The 14,909-nt window shown below is 37.3% G+C and overlaps 1 protein-coding gene across 2 annotated transcripts in view; it reads left to right on the top strand.

The window, feature by feature from the left end:
• Positions 1-14,909, top strand: part of LOC126178284 (probable ATP-dependent RNA helicase DDX60) — a 267,391-nt gene that overhangs the window by 94,146 nt on the left and 158,336 nt on the right. For both annotated transcript variants that reach the window (XM_049924519.1, XM_049924520.1), the window contains exon 2: positions 8,602-8,807. In XM_049924519.1, coding sequence (XP_049780476.1) covers positions 8,610-8,807 — 198 coding nt within the window. In that variant the 5' untranslated portion in view covers positions 8,602-8,609. The remainder of the gene's footprint in view (positions 1-8,601; positions 8,808-14,909) is intronic.

Genomic DNA, 14,909 nt, shown 5'->3' on the forward strand with positions numbered 1-14,909 from the left:
GAATTGTTAATGCAATACAAAGTGGATTAGCAATGAAATAATAAAGCTGCAAAGAAGGCTGCAGGATCTGAGACAGAGGGGTGAAGCTGAAAATCATAAAATGCTATGAAAGAAAATTAATAAGAGAGGTGAAAGCAAGAGTAATTAATTAATATCACCATAATGAACTCAAAAAGCAGGTAAATGCAGCTTGGAATGCAATTAATGCTGATAGAAAAGAAACAGATATCAGATCAAAGAAAATAGACGACACAGTGGTTACAGATGGTAGAGATGTAGCTACCATACTGAAAGGTAACCATATAAATGTGGTAGGGAATGTAAAATTGGAAGGAAATAGTCCACAAAAGGAAAGTTACTAAGTTATCAAAAAAATCAAGTAGAGCCATGGGCTTGAAACTAGTCACAGAAGATGAACTGAGGAAAATTATGCAAAAACTGGTGTCCAAGAAATCAGCTGGCAATGACAAAATATCAAATCATATAATAAAGCAAGTAAGTGAGCAAATAATCTCACCATTGCTGGATATAGCAAACAGCTCCTTCAAAGTAGGAATTTTTCCAGAAAAACTGAAAATAAGCAGGATGATACCAGTGTACAAGAAAGGGGACAAGGATGAAAGGGGGTAAGCATGACCCCCAACAACTACAGATCAGTTTCACTGATATCAGGTCTCAAAAATCCTGGAAATGCTTATGTATAATAGATTAGTTGATTATCTGCACAAATACAACATTCAGGTACCATCACAGCATGGTTTCAGAAAGAGTAAATCTACAGAATCAGTGATTGCCAGGCTGACAGAATACACAGCCCTTGGATGAAAAACAAGTTATATCTGTAATGTTTCTGGACCTCTCCAAAGCATTTGACACTTATTGAGAATCCAAAACAAGCCTAACACTTCCATTGAGAATCCAAAACAAGCCTAACACTTCCATCTTTCTTAGAAACAACAACCAGTGAATTATTGTACTGGCTGCTGCTCCTTTCCACTATCCTCCATTTTAGCATCTTCTGTAATTATCTCTCCACTAATTTTCTTTTGCAAATTGGGACCCTGTATGGTTTGATAAAAAATGGATCATGCTGTCTCATTTTTAATTTGCAGACATAATTTTTAACTTTCCTGGCTTATTACAAAAAACATCACAATATTCCCTCAGAAACTGATCTAAATCTTCCCTCTCAGAATTAGATAAGCCATCTGCAGTATTTACTTTTATCATTGACTGACTGACTGACATTGGCAAACTGTGAAAAACTATTACTATCAGAATTGTCCTCCTGTTCCTCCTCTAAACCTTCAATGCACTTGTCATCAGAAAATTCAATTTCTCCTATCTGATTACTGCAGTTTTCTGTACACTTCAAATGTAATTATGTAATTTGATCTCACCAGAACTACCAGATTTTGGTTCTGTGAAACATATTTTTAATTTCCCAATCAAAAATTGCATTTGATTTTATCATCCAATTCATGCCCAACTGAATATCTTCATTTAGGTCTACCACCACAAAACATCCTTGTTAAAACAATAAATCCCCAGTTAGAAATGAAATCAAAGCCTGTTTGGAAATTGGCTTACTGAACTTACCTGTAGCTCCCTTAATTTTAACACCTGTTACAGGAAATTCCATGTATGAAGCACTGTTTTCCAACCTTTCTCTTAATTTACCAGATGTACAACAAATAGGACTACCTGTATCTCTTAGACATATGCTTTTCCAATTCTCAATTGTTATTTCAAAATATAGACTACCAGATACCTCTTGTGTATCAACTTTCACTTCCTTTTCTATTTCCTTAAAATCTAAATTAATGTGTGACTGTTGCTTATTCGTTGAAGCTGTTAGTAAATTATACAAAGACATATCGTTATTAGACTGAATTTCTTCTGGATCTTGACAAACTACTGCTTTCTGTGTAAGAGGACTCACTAATTATACTTTGCTGACTGCCTGAATTATCACTTATCTCATTGTTTATTTGTGTGTGTTCTCAAATTCCAAATAATCATCATCACTGCTACATTTCTCTTCACTGACTTCTTGCTTTTTTAAAACCTCTAAAACATTGTAACCTATCTGCTCAGTTTATTCATTCTTATCGTTACTCTTAGCCAAAATCTTCCTGACATCAGTAGAAGACGACTGACTTCCATGTACCTTATCATCACTCATCAAATCATCAGTACCTACTAACTGACTATTATTAACTTCATCTCCCAATACTTCTACAAAAATCATCCCATCAAGCTCCTCTTTAAACAAAATAATGTTGTAGTCATTATCATCATCATCATCATCATCATATGAGTCACATGCACCTGCATGGACCTCAGCTACAATGTCAAATCTCTCTACTGCTACATCATCGTCATCTGGATCAGCTACTAAAGCATCAATATTTTTGGGTACAAGGTTATCATTTTGGCTTGCTACTACATCAGACAAAACTGGATCATCATCATCATCATTAACAAACAAACTAGCAATACTATAATCATCATTATAACCATCCTAGGATACACACTTATTAAATAAATTTGTCAGGTCCTCATCACTAAGCTTTTATTATTTTGTGCCTTTGTGTCATCATTACTCATTCTTTTAACATATAGTTCCAAAATTCATAGTGCTTATTTACATGATTAGCTTGGTATCCACCCCGATAGCTGAATGGTCAGTGTGACGGACTGCCGTCCTAAGGGGCCCGGGTTAGATTCCTGGGTGGGTCGGGGATTTTCTCTGCTCAGGGACTAGGTGTTGTGTTGTCTTCATCATCATTTCATCCCCATCCAGTGCGCAGGTCGCCCAATGTGGTGTCAAATGTAATAAGACCTGCACCAAGGCGGCTGGACCTGCCCTATGCGGGGCCTTCCTGCTAATGATGCCAAACGCTCACTTCCACACTCACTTCCATTAGCTTGGTAGTTCCTACTGTTACCTGTGTGATGTTGGTGTTGTGACCTACTCTTAGCCTGGTTACGAGCTTTTCTCCTCCTCAAACTGACAGGCCCCCAATGAGGTGGTTAATTGATTTCCTGTCTATACTGTCTGTTCTGATTTGAGTTGGCGTCTTGTCTGTAATTGTTGCTATTTTGACCACTGTTCCTGTTACCATAGTTATTTTGTCTGTTACTGTTATGATATTTTTGATTTTGAGAGAACCCACCACTCTGGTGTTGGTACTCTCTCCTACTTTTGTTGACCTGTCATGACTTTTCCATACATACTCTAGCTTATCCACACACAATTCTTCAATTGAGTCATCTGGCCCATAAAATAGGCCCCACTGAACCTGGTTTGGTAGACATTGTTGCAGTGTGTCAGTCTGAATTAACTCATCTAAAGGTTTGTCTAGGTGCGTCAGTTTTCTTAGCTGTATTTCACTAAACTTGTGCATGCTTACTTTGCCTTCTCTATATTTGCAGCCATTCAAAAATTCAGTCTTTATCCCAGCTTGTCTGCTTTCCAACCAGTATTATTAGTAACTATCCACAAAACCTTGTGTATTTTATGCTGAAATTGTCATATACAGTATAAAAGATTTTTACATAAAATATACATCATATTATATAAAATACTGAAAAACAACAATACTAACCTAATTTTTCTTGATTATGGCTTCATTAGTGAATGCAAAATATTGCAAACGTTTGACAAACATACATACAAGTAAACAAATGAAATAATAAATTTTATGAGATTTAATGTATTATGTGATATCACTTATTAGATACAATTGGATTTACGGAACTTTCAGTGAATTGTCTCTTCAGAGAGTATTTCAGTAGGGTATTGAAACAGGAATGTAAAACAAGGGCTTGTTTTATTTCAGTAAGCAGATGACCTGATAATGCTGATAAATGACCAAAATGTGGTACAGCTTGAGAGAAGAACATACATATCTGCAAACCCCACAGCTCAGTGGCTCCTGGACTTGTTATAACCCTACAAAAGAAGGCTGTGCACATAGGTTTAGAGGTGGATGTAATGAGACTGGAAGAAGTAGAATCCTTGAGATTCTTAGTTATTACTGTGGATAATGTGCTGAAATGGAAACAATATATTAATTCTATCTGTAAGAAACTCATCGCCATCATATTCATAATGAGGCAGCTATCACAGTATGCAGACAGACAGGTTCTGTGCACAGTATACCATGGATTCTTTAAACCCTGCCTGTAGTATGGAGTAATAGTGTGGGAAACTCAAACATTCAAGGAATTAAAAGGGTCTGCACAAAAAAAAAGAGATCATATTAAGAAGAAATACGTCTGAAACAGGCAGAAATTGCTTCAAAAGACTAGGCATCTTACTTTTGGCATCCTTGTGAATGTATAAAAGTATACATCACAATGAATAGTAGAGATTGGAATCCAAATGCTAGTGTACACAACGACAACACATGGAGGAAGAATGACATAAGAAGCATACCCTGTCGAGTGACAAAGCTTGAAAAAGGACTCCAGTACTCAGGTAACAAAATATTAAGAAGTCTGCCTAAAAAACTGTATGTCAATGTATATGACATGAAGTTTTTAAGGAACCCCAAAGACTATCTGGTGGAAAAGGGATTTTATGGCATTGAAGAGTACTTATCACACTAAATTTACATATATTTCACTTATAATCAGTTATGTTAGAATGTAAGAATGGTTAGGAAATATGTAATAATGTTTTCTATTTTTGATGTGTCCTGTATTATATGTACATTCACTGTACACTATGTAATCCTACAGGAATAATAAAATCCAATTAAATTATGTCCTTAGTGGTATATGCAATGTATCATTGGCACAGAGAATTTTTTCAGACGGGTTTAAATATGCTGTTGGTAAATCATTTCATAAGAAAGGTGACAAGCATCTTAAACATCATCATGTAATTTCCTTGCTGACACCTTTTTCAAAACATTTGAAAAAGTGAAGTACTTAAGAGTAGTCACACACTTAAGTGGAACCAATTTACTTAGCGTATCACACTTTTGATTGCAGAAGGGTTGCTCGACTGAGAATTCTATTTATACATTCACTTATCAAAAAGTACAAGACTTAAATAATAATATATCGTCAGTTGGTATTTTTTGTGATCTTTCCAAGGTGTTTGATGTTGTAGGTCATGTTACTCTCTTAGTGTTTTATGTAATTGATGGCTTTATGCACTTCTGGTATGAATCATACATAACAGACAGAATCTTAAAGGTAAATTCAGCCAATGTTAGAAAGGTAGAAGGCTTACTTAAGTGATAGAGGGGGTGAGTGAAGAGAGATCACAAAGTGCATCCCACAGGGTTCAATTTTTGGTTCCATTTCTATTCCTTATACAGGATGGTCCATCGATAGTGACTGGGCCGAATATCTCACGAAATAAGTATCAAACGAAAAACTACAAAGAACGAAACTCGTCTAGCTTGAAGGGGGAAACCAGAAGGCACTATGATTGGCGTGCTAGTTGGCACTGCCATAGGTCCAACGGATATCAACTGCATTTTTTAAAATAGGAACCCCCATTTTTTATTTCATATTCGTGTAGTACATAAAGAAATATGAATGTTTTAGTTGGACCACTTTTTTCGCTTTGTGATAGATGGCACTGTAACAGTCACAAACGTATAAGTACGTGGTATCATGTAACATTCTGCCAGTGTGGACTGTATTTGCTTTGTGATACATTACTCGTGTTAAAATGGACCATTTACCCATTGCGGAAAAGGTCAATATCGTGTTGATGTATGGCTATTGTGATCAAAATGCCCAACGGGCACGTGCGATGTATGCTGCTCGGTATCCTGGATGACATCATTCAGTGTCTGAACCGTTCGCCTGATAGTTACATTATTTAAGGAAACAGGAAGTGTTCAGCCACATGTGAAACATCAGCCACGACCTGCAACAAGTGATGATGCCCAAGTAGGTGTTTTAGGTGCTGTCGCGGCTAATTCGCACATCAGTAGCAGACAAATTGCGCGATAATCAGGAATCCCAGAAACATCGGTGTTGAGAATGCTACATCAACATTGATTGCACCCATACCATATTTCTATCTCCCAGGAATTGCATGGTGACATCTTTGAATATCATGTGCAGTTCTGCCACTAGGCACAAGAGAAATTACGGTACGATGACAGGTTTTTTGCACGCCTTCTATTTAGCGACGAAGCATCGTTCACCAACAGCGTTAACGTAAACCGGCATAATATGCACTATTGGGCAACAGAAAATCCACGATGACTGTGACAAGTGGAACATCTGCAACCTTGGTGGGTTAATGTATGGTGTGGCATTATTGGAGGAAGGATAGTTGGCCCCCAATTTATCGATGGCAATTTAAATAGTGCAATGTATGCTGATTTCCTACGTAACATTCTACCGATGTTACTACAAGATGTTTCACTGCATGACAGGATGGCGATGTACTTCCAACATGATGGATGTCCAGCACATAGCTCATGTGCCGTTGAAGTGGTATTGAGTAGCTTATTTCATGACAGGTGGATTGGTCGTCGAAGCACCCTACCATGGCCCGCACGTTCACTGGATCTGATGTCCCTGGAATTCTTTCTGTGGGGAGAGTTGAAGGATATTTGCTATCGTGATCCATCGACAATGCCTGACAACATGCGTCAGCGCATTGTCAATGCATGTGCGAACATTACGGAAGGCGAACTACTCGCTGTTGAGAGGAATGTCGTTACACACATTGCCAAATGCATTGAGGTTGACGGACATAATTTTGAGTATTTATTGCAGTAATATGGTATTTACAGGTAATCACGCTGTAACAGCATGTGTTCTCAGAAATGATAAGTTCACAAAGGTAAATGTATCACATTGGAGCAACCGAAATAAAATGTTGAAACGTACCTATGTTCTGTATTTTAATGTAAAAAACCTACCTGTTACCAACTGTTCGTCTAAAGTTGTGAGCCATATGTTTGTGACTATTACAGCGCCATCTATCAGAAAGCGAAAAAAGTGGTCCAACTAAAACATTCATATTTCTTTATGTAATACACGAATATGTCATAAAAATGGGGGTTCCTATTTTAAAAAATGCGGTTGATATCTGTTTGACCTTCCACTTCACATTGAACAAGCAAAATTGTTACTTTTTGCAGACATTACAAATGTTTTAACAAATCTCACTAGAGAGCAAGTGACAGAAGAGTTGGTAACTGATATTTTGCAAAGGATTGTTAAGTGATTCTCTGAAAATGGCCTCACCCAAAATTTTGAAAAAAAAACAACCCAGAATACATTCAATCCTGTACTACAAGTAGTCATATCAACAGTAGATGTACCACATGAGCAGGGTTTGTAAATAAGGTACAATGCTCCAAATTTTTGGATGTACACACTGATGAAAGCTTGAACTGGAAGAAGCATAGTACTGGGCTTCTCAAACAGTGAAGTTTGGCTGCTTTTGTTCTTGATATAACTACTAATGTTGGAAACAAATGTATCAACCATCTGACATTTGGTATATGTCCACTCAATACGGAATAATTTTCTCGGGTAACTCACCACTTAGAAAGAAAGTATTGATTGTAGAGAAGTGAGCTGTAAGAATAATATGTAGTGCTCACCATTGGAAGTCATGTAGTTACCTGCTAGGCTATTGAACTACACTGTCACAGTACATATATTCAATACTGAAATTTGTCATAACTTGAGAAGATCAGTGATATGTATACTTACAACACTAGAGGAAAAATGACCTTTATTACCTATTGTTAAAGCTGTCAGTGGCTCAATAAGAAGCAACAAATATTTTGGATCATTTACCTATTAACATAAAATGTCTTGAAAGAGAGCAAAGCAACTTTGTAATCTAATTTAAAATTCTTTTTCCTGGACAATCCTTGTGTTCCGTTGACAGATTTATACTTAAAAGCTGTTAGCCAGTAAAAAAGAAAATAAAAGAAAAAGGAAGAAAATTAAGTGTAGTTCCATGAGTAGGACTAAAAATAAGCTCGTTGCTGTCAACACTAATCATGTATACAAGTAAACTAACTCATTTCACATCATTTCAATAAAAGGATCGCTCAAATGATCTATGGAACATGTAACTAACTGACTATCAGACTTGGTAACCCATTTAAGATGAACAACACTAATGCACTGTGATGGTCATTGTACCTGTGACACAGAACTGAAAATGTAATCATTTACATATCCATCGGTGATGTGTACGTATATGAAGTTACATTGAGATCTTGGCGTTTTTTGTATTTAGAAAGGATTGATTGACACATTATGCTGCACTTTGTTTCTGTCCTTTTGCTGTGTAATTTAATAACATGCAATGTTCTTTTGCCTTGTTCTGAGTAGCTTGTCTTTTCTTTGATAGTTTTGTACATATTCATGTGTTTTTCTCGTTTAGGTTCTGAGCTCATAAAAATAGAATTATTGTTATTACTTAGAGCCAGAAGAAACATAGTTGCAGAAAACCATTGAATATCTATATTTGAGGAATACCTTAGCTCTTTAAAGTGTTTCTTACTTTACTTCTGTGGTCAGCTGTGTATTTACGGCAAAATGGTTTTTTTTTTTTTTTTTTTTTTTTTTTTTTTTTTTTTTTTTTTTTTTTAGATTGAGACATGGAGGACATAGATGAGAAAGAAAAATCACCTACCCCTTCAGATTTATCATCAGATGATGAAGATAGTGTTTGGTCCAACACTTCTTTGAGTGTTGGTGAAAGTGAAATCTATATTGGTGATGATAATGATGAAGATTTTTATGATGTAGAAGCTGCAGCTAACCTAACAGTGGAAGAACAAAATGAAGTGGATGAGGTAAAGTTTTATCTTTTATCTATGCTAATGATTGAAGCAGAAGAAATGAATTAAAATTTGTGCTTTGATCATTATCGTAGATAATGAAGAGACTTAAATGTCTCAGGGAAATATTTAATTATATGATCTATTATCTTCTAGCTACTGCATCTGTAAAAGAAATAATGATTTGCAGTATCTAGTAAACATGAATAGAAGTATTTTCTGTTGACTATGCTTCTGGGGAACCTAGTTTTAAAAGATAGTTTCAGGAAGATAATTTTTTTAACATCTTTAAAAGATGGGTTCTTTGACTTTTAACTGTGAAGGGAAAAGATGGAGTCATAAATAAATATCACTAAAAAATTAAAAAAAAAAAAACAATGTGAAACAAAAACAAGAATGAAATGCAAACTGTTTGAAAGTGTATATCGATGCACAGTTGTGAAGTCAAAATCTGCTGCTGGATAACATTCGGTACCATGCTATCCCATCTCATGCATTGTAACATGTTAGGATTGTCCTTGGTGTGCTTTCCATGAGGTATTCAATACATTGCTGCTCAAGCCTAATTCACTCTTCAAAAATGGCACTCCTGGCGTTACCCAATGGACGAGTAAGATTCATACCTCTTTGCATTGCAAGTTTCAAATGATCCCTAGCATGGTTAATTGGAGTCATCTTAGCACATACTACAGACCGTTCTGTTCAGTTGATTCCAGCCTCCTGGGGCAAGGGTGAGAGGTGATGACTGACATCTGCACTTAATAACAACTCAAGACATGACTGGCACAGATCCATACTGAATGTGTGGGGCTGCCTGCCAGACAGTGCACTGGTACTTCTTGGCTCCACATCCTTCTACAATGACCATCAGGGGTCACATAAAAGCTGCACTCAACAATGAAGACAGTCCAATTCCATTGGTCCAAGGTCCATTCCAGGTACTCCCTGGCCCACCTTTTTTGCCCACCCCGGTATTAAGAGATTTGAACTGTTATTTATAATGGGCAGGTAGACACCAATTTGATTGTGTGCTCTCCACCTGAGTTGATACAGCTCTCCCATTTGCCTATATCTTTCCCATGAGCCATAATTTTTTGGTAGCAGTCTTCATCTGTGTTGTTGACTAAGAGTGAAGCTGTGAGGCAAATCTTGAATTTTGTATGTCTCACTGCCATAAAGTCACAGTTAACACATAGTCTAAGCTTGAGATGGTCTTGTGAGGCATGTTGACAGATTAAGGGTTATACACAAGCCACATTGTCCAGTTCATGACTGGACACTCAGTGTGCTCTACTGAACTGTGTGGTGAATGTAGGTTCACTTTTACCTCCATTACATAGGTAATTTCCTGTGGTCAAAAGAGTTTTGGGAAAGAGGTATCTGATCTAAAAGAAAAAACTATTCAGTGAAAAACTTTTTTGAGCAGTTTATGTATCTGTATAGTGGCAGTGGTGATTTGAAATTTGGTTTCATAAGAACAAAGCAGCTCCTTTATTTGAGAGTGGTGAACTGCATTTTCATAATATACACAAAGAGACATTAGTTACTTCAACTCCAAAAAAATGTGGATAAGTGTGGAGTAGGGCTCATGCATCACAGATTCTGTACAAACTTAATTAAATATAGATAGTTCATACATCCCAGGAAATGAGAGTTTTTAAATTTTTTAACATCCCTAAGAGGCCATAGACTTTAGAATGTGACATAAATTTCAACTTGATACGTGTATCCATTCCTGAGAAAAAGGGGTCTTAACAAATTTTGAATGGATCCAGAGTTTACTCTTTTTCGTGCGCTATCTAGTGTGGAAGGATCGTGAGATAAATCATGTTTATGACAAATTACCTGTAGACAACATCTAGCTAGATGTTTACACCAATGTGCTTAATAACAACTCAAAACATGACTGGCTCATATCTGTTCTGAATGTATGGGACTGGATGCCAGACAGTGCACTGGTACATATCTGCCTCCAAAATCTTCTGCAATGACCATCACGGATCTCATAAAAGCTGCAATCAATGTAGCAAACATACCTGTCTTCATGTACCTTTCACTTATTTAGCATCTTGAGTGTATGAATGACTGTGTGAAAGAGTATGTGTATTGTTCTGAGGACAAAACCAGTGACAGTGATTTTTTAGACCTATAAAGAAGCATAAGGAGGCAGTGTTGTCAAGTGGTTCCAATAATATCATTGGTGATTCTGTCCGCACGAATTATTTTTGTTGCCATTATGACAGTGATGATAGGTGTGAAGTTGACAGGCAACCATGTACACAACTGTTTGAAAGCACTCTGGGATGATTACACTTCCATTACAATGTGATTCTGTAGTAGCCTCTGTGAGGATACATATGTTAATGATGACTTGTTTGAATTGCTTTGCAACAGTTTGTGCACTTGTCATGATCGAACCTCAGGGAAATGTAAAACATCGCATAGAGCAGTCAATGTTCTCCTGTTACACAAAGAGACATGAGAAACTCCGTGGCCTGATGCTTCTAATGTCACAAACAAGAAAAGATAGATGCAAAGATTATTGGCCAACAGAGCCTGTAATAGCTACCCCAATATTTGCACAGTGAGTTGCAAAAGATTTGAACATATTTGGACTTACTGGCAATTTTAATGACACAAAATTGAAAAATAGTTCTGGAAGACTCTTCAAAGTTCAACCTGTGCTGGATTAAACTCATGATGCTTTACAAATTGGAGCAATAGTTTTCCTTGGATAAAAGGATGATTCCATGGAGAGGATGCCTGAGGTTTCGAACTTACCACACTCGAAAGATTACAGAGTATGGGTTACTTCTTAAGATGCTGTGTGAGAGTGACACAGGCTATATCTGCAATATGGAGATTTACACTGGTGAAGGGAAGAAATTGGATGAATCTGTTTTCTCAGTTCATCATTATCTTGGTATGTGGCACCACATCTACCAGGGTAACTATAGTAGCAGTAACTCTGCTGCAGAGCTACTACCGATAAACAAAACCAGAGTCTGTGGTACTATTAGGGTTAACAGAGGTTTACAGTAAACTCTGAAAGCCTTACTTAGCATCAAGAATGGAGAAAGGTGGCATAGTTTTTTTTTTTTTTTTTTTGTAGAAAAGGTGACATTCTTCTTCTCATCTGGAAAGACAATCAGGTTGTCAGAATGATATCAACAATTTATGGCTCTTCTGCCACAAATAAAGGAAAGAAAAATAGAAAAACTGGAGAAGCGTGTTTGTAAATCGTAACAATGCCCATATGAAAGGAGTTGATCATATGGATCAGTACCTTTCTTACTATCCTATTCTAAGTAAATCTATGAAACACATAAACGAGGTCATCTTTCATCTATAAACTGTGGGCTTTTCAGTTCATTTGGAATTTAGAATGCCATGATTCCAGAGAAGAAAAAAAAAAAAAAAAAAGTAGGAGCAGATTCTACTGCCATGATTCCAGAGAAGAAAAAAAAAAAAAAAAAAGTAGGAGCAGATTCTACTTTCAGTAGCGGAACACAGGATTACTGATGATGATAACAAAGGCTCTTTTGACACAGAGGGAAATGTACCCAGTTCATGCTATAGTGGATCAGGATAACACCACATGAAGAGCCCCCTGGAAGGCTGTTGAGCGACGTGAAGCAGCAGGAACATGTGTCTGTTTCAAACAATAGAAAAAAAAATTACCGACTTGAGGTTGTTGTTGTGGTCTTCAGTCCTGAGACTGGTTTGATGCAGCTCTCCATGCTACTCTATCCTGTGCAAGCTTCTTCATCTCCCAGTACCTACTGCAACCTACATCCTTCTGAATCTGCTTAGTGTATTCATCTCTTGGTCTCCCCCTACGATTTTTACCCTCCACGCCGCCCCCCAATACTAAATTGGTGATCCCTTGATGCCTCAGAACATGTCCTACCAACCGATCCCTTCTTCTAGTCAAGTTGTGCCACGAGCTCCTCTTCTCCCCAATTTTATTCAATACCTCCTCATTAGTTATGTGATCTACCCACTTAATCTCCAGCATTCTTCTGTAGCACCACATTTCGAAAGCTTCTATTCTCTTCTTGTCCAAACTATTTATCGTCCAAGTTTCACTTCCATACATGGCTACACTCCATACAAATACTTTCAGAAACGACTTCCTGACACTCAAATGTGTACTCGATGTTAACAAATTCCTCTTCTTCAGAAACGCTTTCCTTGCCATTGCCAGTCTACATTTTATATCCTCTCTACTTTGACTATCATCAGTTATTTTGGTCCCCAAATAGGAAAACTCCTTTACTACGTTAAGTGACTTATCTCCTAATCTAATTCCCTCAGCATCACCCGACTTAATTCGACTACATTCCATTATCCTCATTTTGCTTTTGTTGATGTTCATCTTATATCCTTCTTTCAAGACACTGTCCATTCTGTTCAACTGCTCTTCCAAGTCCTTTGCTGTCTCTAACAGAATTACAATGTCATCGGCAAAGTTTTTATTTCTTCTCCATGGATTTTAATACCTACTACGAATTTTTCTTTTGTTTCCTTAACTGCTTGCTCAATATACAGATTGAATAACATCGGGGAGAGGCTACAACCCTCTCTCACTCCCTTCCCAACCACTGCTTCCCTTTCATGCCCCTCGACTCTTATAACTGCCATCTGGTTTCTGTACAAATTGTAAATAGCCTTTTGCTCCCTGTATTTTACCCGTGCCACCTTCAGAATTTGAAAGAGAGTACTCCAGTCAACATTGTCAAAAGGTTTCTCTAAGTCTACAAATGCTAGAAACGTAGGTTTGCCTTTCCTTAATCTTTCTTCTAAGATAAGTCATAAGGTCAGTATTGCCTCACGTGTTCCAACATTTCTATGGAATCCAAAGTGATCTTCCCCGAGGTCGGCTTCTACCAGTTTTTCCATGCGTCTGTAAATAATTCTCGTTAGTATTTTGCAAACTGATAGTTTGGTAATTTTCACATCTGTCACACCTGCTTTCTTTCAGATTGGAATTATTATATTATTCTTGAAGTGTGAGCGTATTTCGCATGTCTCATACATCTTGCTCACCGGATGGTAGAGTTTTGTCAGGACTGGCTCTCCCAAGACCGTCAGTTGTTCTAATGGAATGTTGTCTACTCCCGGGGCCTTGTTTCAACTCAGGTCTTTCAGTGCTCTGTCAAACTCTTCACACAGTATCGTATCTCCCATTTCATCTTCATCTACATCCTCTTCCATTTCCACAATATTGTCCTCAAGTACATCGCCCTTGTAGAGACCCTCTATATACTCCTTCCACCTTTCTGCTTTCCCTTCTTTGCTTAGAACTGGGTTTCCATCTGAGCTCTTGATATTCATACAAGTAGTTCTTTTCTCTCCAAAGGTCTCTTTAATTTCCCTGTAGGCAGTATCTATCTTACCCCTAGTGAGATAAGCCTCTGCATCCTTACATTTGTCCTCCAGCCATCCCTGCTTAGCCATTTTGCATTTCCTGTCGATCTCATTTTTGAGACATTTGTATTCCTTTTTGCCTGCTTCATTTACTGAATTTTTATATTTTCTCCTTTCATCAATTAAATTCAATATTTCTTCTGTTACCCAAGGATTTCTCATAGCCCTCGTCTTTTTATCTACTTGATCGTCTGCTGCCTTCACTACTTCATCCCTCAGAGCTACCCATTCTTCTTCTACTGTATTTCTTTGCCCCATTCCTGTAAATTGTTCCATTATGCTCTCCCTGAAACTCTGTACAACCTCTGGTTTAGTCAGTTTATCCAGGTCCCATCTCCACCTTTCTGCAGTTTCTTCAGTTTTAATCTACAGTTCATAACGAATAGATTGTGGTCAGAGTCCACATCTGCCCCTGGAAATGTCTTACAATTTAAAACCTGGTTCCTAAATCTCTGTCTTACCATTATATAATCTATCTGATACCTTCTAGTATCTCCAGGATTCTTCCATGTATACAACCTTCTTTTATGATTCTTGAACCAAGTGTTTGTTATGATTAAGTTATGCTCTGTGCAAAATTCTACCAGACGGCTTCCTCTTTCATTTCTTACCCCCAATCCATATACACCTACTATGTTTCCTTCTCTCCCTTTTCCTACTCTCAAATTCCAGTCACCCATGACTATT

Source organism: Schistocerca cancellata, chromosome 1, assembly GCF_023864275.1.
Source record: "Schistocerca cancellata isolate TAMUIC-IGC-003103 chromosome 1, iqSchCanc2.1, whole genome shotgun sequence".
Classification (NCBI taxonomy): domain Eukaryota; kingdom Metazoa; phylum Arthropoda; class Insecta; order Orthoptera; family Acrididae; genus Schistocerca; species Schistocerca cancellata.